The sequence below is a fragment of the Larimichthys crocea genome, chromosome VIII, assembly GCF_000972845.2.
Source record: "Larimichthys crocea isolate SSNF chromosome VIII, L_crocea_2.0, whole genome shotgun sequence".
NCBI lineage: Eukaryota > Metazoa > Chordata > Actinopteri > Sciaenidae > Larimichthys > Larimichthys crocea.
The window spans coordinates 28,681,064-28,688,814 of NC_040018.1; the positions used below are offsets into that span (position 1 = coordinate 28,681,064).

The 7,751-nt window shown below is 40.8% G+C and overlaps 1 protein-coding gene across 3 annotated transcripts in view; it reads left to right on the forward strand.

The window, feature by feature from the left end:
- Nucleotides 1–4,516, forward strand: part of minar1 (membrane integral NOTCH2 associated receptor 1) — a 47,156-nt gene extending 42,640 nt beyond the window's left edge. For all 3 annotated transcript variants that reach the window (XM_019257147.2, XM_019257149.2, XM_019257150.2), the window contains one exon: nucleotides 3,897–4,516. In XM_019257147.2, coding sequence (XP_019112692.2) covers nucleotides 3,897–4,094 — 198 coding nt within the window. In that variant the 3' untranslated portion in view covers nucleotides 4,095–4,516. The remainder of the gene's footprint in view (nucleotides 1–3,896) is intronic.
- Nucleotides 4,517–7,751: the final 3,235 nt, after the last annotated feature.

The window sequence follows — 7,751 nt, forward strand, 5'->3', positions numbered from 1 at the left end:
GTAACGGTACTTGCCCGGCGTCAACTCACACCGGACGCGGATCAGCCGCGGAACGGCAGCGGAGCGAGCCGGCCGTATTCACGCGAGATCACGAGATCACGCGAGAATCCTGGACATACCCGAGACCCCGTGATAAACTGTGTATAAAAAAACAACAACAACAAACAGCTGACTTTGCTTCTCCGACGTGGAGGAGATTTAAAAAAGCATCTGTTGTGTCATAAATGATTGTGTGTTGTTCCACTTCAACAATTAGTCTCTCGTTGAGACCCTTGATCGATCTTTGATCACCTGGGCCACCGGTCATGACGTCACGTTGATGTGAAGTTGTAAAAAGCTACAAGAACTGTGTATTGTGTTTTATTTTGAAAGGGGGCGGAAGTTTATTACGTTGATTCAAGGCCCGGTTTCCTGTCTGGTGCGCAGTGCTCTGTTGAAATTTACGAGGTTCAGCCGCGCTCGTGGAAGAAATAGAAATCCTGCGGAAAGCTCGCGCCGTGGCGCGGAGAGCCGCTTCTGGGACGCTTCTGATCCGCGTCTGATCCGCGCCCGGTGTGAGTGCTCTCATTGACAGACTGGATTCTATTGCTACGGTGACCGCGGGCGGTGCCGTTCCGCTTCCGTTCCGCTTCCGTTCCGCGTCCGGTGTGAGTTGGCCTTTAGTCTATTAGTCACCTGTGGTCTATTGTTTTTAAGCAGCTCATTTAAAAAACTCATAGTTCTAGTGTGAACTAGTTCATTTTTGGGGACTTTGAACTTGGTTTAAAAAAAGCAAAAACATTTATAGTCTGTGAGTAAAATTAGGTAATAGAGACAAAATGGTGAAATAACATAAAATAGAAATATAGCCTCCTCCCCATTTACTTTACTCTTTCTCTGGGAAACACTGCACTGAATCCTCGTCCTTGTCCAGCTTCAGATCAGACGTCCACAACAGCAACGGTGTACATATGTCACTGAATCTATCAGTGTAAAGCAATGCTCTGTTGACCGTGCAATAAAAATATTTTGTCTCAATATTCATCTAAATATTCATGACGATCATTTAGGCCGTTATCATGCAGCCCTGACTGAAACACCTCGGTCAGAGCCTGTGGTCATTCGAGGCCTCAGGGTTGAAGATGCTGACGGTGTGGTGGCAGCGAGCCAGGCTCGGTTGCTCCTGGGGGACCTTTGTTGTTTGCTGCATGTTGTCCCTCGGTGTCTCCCTCATTCCTGTCAGCTCTCTAAAAGCAAAACAACAAAAAGAGCTCCCCGCTGACACCGTGGTACCTAGTTTTAGTTTAGATGCAGAGTGCTGTCGAGTGTACCATGGCGAGTTCACAGAGAGGACGGTTGTGGTGTTGCTGGGGCGCACGTGAAGACCAGGAGGAGATCATAAGATTCCATCCTGAATGTTATCCATGATTGTTTTTTTTGGGTTTTTTTTATTTGTTTTTGAGATAAAGTATTAAGATTTAAGTAGTGGAAAGGTTTAAAATCTGACCAGAATGACAAATAAAAAGTACTGTCATAATAATAATAATGATTTTGAATGAGTTATTGGCTGACTTGGCTGCAATCTTCTGCATTAAAAGTCGATTTTCAGTGTCAACCTTCCTCAGTTTAGCACGCCATGGCACACTGACTCACAGTTTGACCTCTTTTCTCTCACTCCTTTTATATTTTTCTCTCTGTCACTGCCGCTGTATTCAGTGAAGGCCCGCCCTACCCTTCCTGTGATTGGCTGACATTCTTGCCCTCACCTTGACCAATCTCAGTCCTCATGCCTAAACCCAACCAACTCAAACCCACAAATGCAATGAGTACTGGCCAATCACAGACAGGTAGGATGTCCCTTTAGCTGAGTAGTGCGGTAGAAACACTGTCAGACAAAAGAGTCGAAACTGAAAAACTAAACTCAATGATATGTTATTTCCAGCTCTGGGTCTGGACTGACTATTAGTCTATTAGTCACCTGTGGTCTATAGTTTTAGAATATTTTTTAAGCAGCTCATTAAAAAAACTTCTAGTTCTGGTGTGAACTAGTTCATTTTTGGGGACTTTGAAACATTTAAATAGTCTGTGAGTAAAATAAGGTAGTAGAGACAAAATGGTGAAATAACATAAAATAGAAATATCGCCTCCTCCCCATTTACTCTTTCTCTGGGAAACACTGCACTAAATCCTCGTCCTTGTCCAGCTTCAGATCAGACGTCCACAACAGCAACGGTGTACATTATGTCACTGAATCTATCAGTGTAAAAGCAATGCTCTGTTGACCGTGCAATAAAAATATTTTGTCTCAATATTCATCTAAATATTCATGACGATCATTTAGGCCGTTATCATGCAGCCCTGACTGAAACACCTCGGTCAGAGCCTCTGTGGTCATTCCGATGGCCTCAGGGTTGAAGATGCTGACGGTGTGGTGGCAGCGAGCCAGGCTCGGTTGCTCCTGGGGGACCTTTGTTGTTTGCTGCATGTTGTCCCTCGTGTCTCTCCTCATTTCCTGTCAGCTCTCTAAAAGCACAACAACAAAAAGAGCTCCCCGCTGACACCGTGTACCTAGTTTTTAGTTTAGATGCAGAGTGCTGTCGAGTGTACCATGGCGAGTTCACAGAGAGGACGGTTGGTGGTGTTGCTGGGGCGCACGTGAAGACCAGGAGGAGATCATAAAGATTCCATCCTGAATGTTATCCATGATTGTTTTTTTTGGGTTTTTTTATTTGTTTTTGAGATAAAGTATTAAGATTTAAGTAGTGGGAATAGGTTTAAAATCTGGACTTTCCATGCTGCGATAGCCTACCACCTACCAGTCATCTGGGGCTTTCTAAATGCAAGCTAGTTGCTTGAACAGTGGACAGTAGAGTTGCTAACAACAGGACAATGCCCCCCTGTCCATTCTCCATCCTCCAAGCACACAACTTCTGCTGTCAAGGGCTGTCCTGAAGACTTTGCATTGGTTCTGCTCTGAAGGTAGACTCATGAAATCATGAGATCATGTTAGAAACCATCTTACCAGGCTTCAAGCTATGCATTTGTGTCCATGGCATATGAACCAATCATCATCCAGTGGGCATGGTTTAACTCTAGATGTGTGCGAATTGACTGTTTGATAATAATAAGTGTAGATGCTGCAAGCATTAGTTGCAGAATTGGACAGAAAAGAGAAGAACAACTTGACTTGACGTTTTTCTTCTTTCTTTCTTTCTTTTCTGATTGGCTGATTGGCTCCAATCACCTGGGCTTTTATTGGAAAGTTCCTGCCCATGTGGTTCTGTGTAGCCAATCATCTAGGTTAATTGTTTTAACAGCGTTAACGACTAAAGGTTGTTATCCTTATATAAGCGTTCCATGAGGAACCACTTCAGGTTCTAACTGGAACCTTTATTTTTTAGGGTGTACAGTTGTCCCTCGCTATAACGCGATTCACTTTTCGCGGACTCGCTGTTTCGCGGATTTTTTTGGTGTAATTTTGCATGCTTTTTTTTTTACAGCGTACTGTACAGTATGAACGCGCATTGTGTTCTGCGTCCTAAATTGGCTAAGGGAGAACCGCACATGTGTTCTGCGTCCTGATTAACTAAGGGAGTACTGTACAAAATACGTGTAAAAAGGTGTATAAAAGTGTGTGGTTAGGGGTTTTACGGCCTTAAAACATGTATAATAATTGTAAAAAACTTACTTCACGGATTTCGTTTATTGCGGGTTATTTTTAGAACGTATCCCCCGCGATAAACGAGGGACCACTGTACACTAAATTAATTTCTTCTTAGATCAGTGAAACATTTTGAAAATTACCACATAATAAAAGCACCTGCTGATGAAGTCAGGGAGTGCGTGTGTCTTCACAGCAGTTTTTATTAAATGTGTATGTGCATCCTTTTACTTACTGCCTCTGTTTGTTTCATCAGACCCAGGACTCTCTAAACCCCAACAACCTGGAGTACTGGATGGAGGACATCTACACACCAGGCTATGACTCACTGCTCAAGAGGAAAGAGGCAGAGTTCAGGAGGGCTAAGGTGTGTAAGATCGGGGCGCTGATCGCAGCAGCTACCTGCACTGTGATCCTGGTCATCGTTGTGCCAATTTGCACCATGAAAACATGAGAGTACCTGGACGGAGGACTGTCAGTCTTTTGTTTTTATCGCAGTAATTACTTCTGGTGGTCTTTCTCGCCTATATACAACGATTAAGACAGCTCCTGTACAATAGAAACAAATTCAGCAAGAGCATAATATATACTGTATATCTATTGGTTTAACAGTTGTACTTCATTGTATTGTTCTAAACTGTGCAGGACAGTTGGAAGCTCGTCGGTTTAGTTGTCTGTCTTATACAGCTACAGCAGATGATCACAGAACTGAATTGGATAAATTGATTATTGTAGCCAGCGAATATTTTTATTTTTCGTATAATTATTGTACAGTGTATTTTGATCAAAGTTATTTTTTATGAATTATCTGGTTGAATGTGAGAATTTATCTTTATTTTGTTATCTTTCTCCAATAACAGCGAGTGTTTTAAGTAAGGAAATTTGTGCACACACATTTTTCTAATCTACCGAAGTACTTTAGTTTGAACAGAAGTGTACTTGTACATAGACTGCAGACACAGTATGACGACGCAGCCAAACTGAATGTATTGATAATGTTAGCCTACTCACATGGAAATGAATGACTTGAGAATGTTGCTGCCCTCTCCTCTTCCTTCTTCTGAATTCGAAGCTGTACATACCTGCTCCCCCTCCTCCTCAAACACTGGATTTGTTCTTTTCTTTGCAACACTTGGGAGTTCTGCATCACTGTAGACTAGTGAGGCTCACACGGGAGGGTTCATCACTATTGATCGAGCCAGCTTCACTCACTCGCACAATCTAAAGAGAGCAGCGTCCCTCTCAGAGCAGGTTTGTCCATCTATTCTTTGCTGCAGTCTCCTTAAATGCCTTAAATAAATAAATAAATAAATAAATATTTTGTAGCCCAATTAGCCTAACCATTACCGTGGCCATTTTTCAAACAACCCTTCATTTAGCCTCAATACAGAACAGAAGCTGAAGATTAGTTTTCTTAATGCTGGTGGAGCTGGTATATTTCTCTTATTGACAACAAATTCAACTATTAGTCCATATCTCAACACTTCATAACTTACCAACCGACTGTGGTACTCATCCCAAAGCCCATAATTTTCTACTGAGGACGTAAATCTTTTATCACAACTATATAGTTTCAGGCAGGACACTATGTGCTCTGCTCAATTTTGAGATTTAAAATAAATGCTTAAATGCACATTTAGATGTTTATTTTACCACAATTTGTCTGTTTGTGTCTGTAGATTTCTCATTAATTCACCAAAATTTACCATTAGATAATGTCTCATTTGAATATATTTAAACATGAAATTCCAGAAAACTTTAGTTTCATGGTGATATCTATCCATGTCCACCTGCAGTGTCTTGCAACATGTTTGGATTTTTATTATTAAAAAGCAGTTTTCCGTTACCGTTATTGGTTTGCATGTATGATTTGTTGACAATAGGAAAGATACATCATGTTACCAGCCTTATCCGTTAAGCCCCATATAACTGAAACCAATCATTTATTCTCTATATAACCCAGTTAACATTAGTTTGACCTCTTTACATTGTTCATTTAGTCCATCTCTAAAATGTACAGCTGCTCGACATGACAGCTCTGCAATAAATCCAACCTGATCCTGTAATGTTGACCAGAGAGGAGTTTATTCAACTCTGTGGTCATCTCATGAGTGGCAGTGTTGTATTGGACTCCATTATGTTGAGAAACTTCTGCCAGAAAACAGAAATGTACACAGCCGTAAAGTCATGAATCAACGTCAAACAAGATTAGACTAGTTCCACAGCCCTGAATTGCCATCCATAACTCTGATTTGTTCAGTGATTCAAGTAGGTCTGACTCTGTGGTCACTGATGGGTGTTACAGCCTTGTTGGAAACAAACAATCAACCAATCAGAGCTTTGTATGTTGGCTGAAAAATGAAAATGACAGAAACATGGCCATGAAAATAAGCTGAGCTGCACGGGTTGTTGTAAGTTGATGGAAATAAATATTGACTGAGAACAGCATGGACACTAAACACATCTCTGTAGCCCCTTGATTTCTATATTTATCAGCCTGTATAGCCTCAGTCATAGAATATTGATCTATACCCATTGATTGTTTATTAATATTTCAATGTTTTTGGGAGATTTATTGTCATTTGTAACAATGCAATATGGAAATAAAGTGTTTTAAAGTAAAACTCCCAGCAAAAATCTAAACTGTAAACACAGAGACCACCTGAGCAAATCTTCATAGAATGTATCATAAATGTTGTATTTTACAGTTACAGTTGTAGTCGAGGAGTGACATCATTATAGATGAGAATTGTCATAATGGTGACATTGCCTTTTGAATCTAGATTTTATAATATCAAAATCTGATTTTTTTTACCTTACTGCATCTCCATTTACTCTTGAAGTGGTAATAGAAATAAGTTTACTTACAACGGATTCATATTCCTTAACTTCAGACCAAAAATATGCATATAGGCCTTATGGTTGAGGAGCTGTTCCTGAATTATTTTGGGGTTGTTTTTCCAGAGGACAGGATGTGGATTAACAGATAGAATACTTCGCTGTCTGTGTTTGCAGACATGTTTTGAATGCTTCTTGTTTGTGAAGTTTTGAGCTTTATACATAATTTTTGCGCAATACTAAAATCAATCGGATCACAGAATGTTCATAAACTCAGATTTAGGAAGGTCTTGATTTGATTTAGCAATAATTCTTATGGCTTCAGTGGATGATTTTTTTAATGTATTTTGCTGTTTCTCAGTAGATGATGTACGGAACAACAGAACTAGAGTTGTCACGATACCAAAATGAGTAACCACGATACTATACCAGACAAAGTATCGCGGTTCCGAGTATTATCGCGATACTGCTGCCTTTTTTTATAATTATTATTTTTAGGAACTGCAACGTATTTGTACAAGTTATAAATACTTATTAATTACTTATAATGTTGTTTGGTGCATGATAAAAATAATACTGGTGAAGTAAAAATTAGACTGAAACAAGTTTGAAACAACGAGTTAAAATTAGTGTTGCCACTGACGACGACGCCACGGCAGACTCGGCACTCGGGCCCGGTGCTTCTGCCATGGTGACTGTGTCGTCTCGTGTTTGTGACTGTAAGCCGTGCACGCGTCTTGGAGAGACAGAACTTTAGTTTACTTTGTTTGTTTTGAAGCAGAGCTGTCTTCATGGAGTTCATACTTGCCGGCAGAAACACAAGAACAGCCAATCAGCTAACAGACGGGCGGACCCAGCGTGCGGAAACAGCCTATCATATCCCCGGACATCAGCAGCTGTGTAGTTCGGTTGCAGTAGTTGCCATGTTGGTTTGTTTACAAGGGAGTAGCATGCAGTGAGAAGCCGGGAGGAGGGTAGAGGCAGAAACTGGCACTGGTAGTACAGTGGTCCCTCGTTTATCGTGGGGGATACGTTCTAAAAATAACCCGCAATAAACAAAATCTGCGAAGTAAGTTTTACAATTATTCTACATGTTTTAAGGCCATAAAACCCCTAACCACACACTTTTATACACCTTTTTACACGCATTTTGTACAGTACTCCCTTAGTTAATCAGGACGCAGAACACATGTGCGGTTCTCCCTTAGCCAATTTAGGACGCAGAACACAATGCGCGTTCATACTGTACAGTACGCTGTAAAAAAAAAAAGCA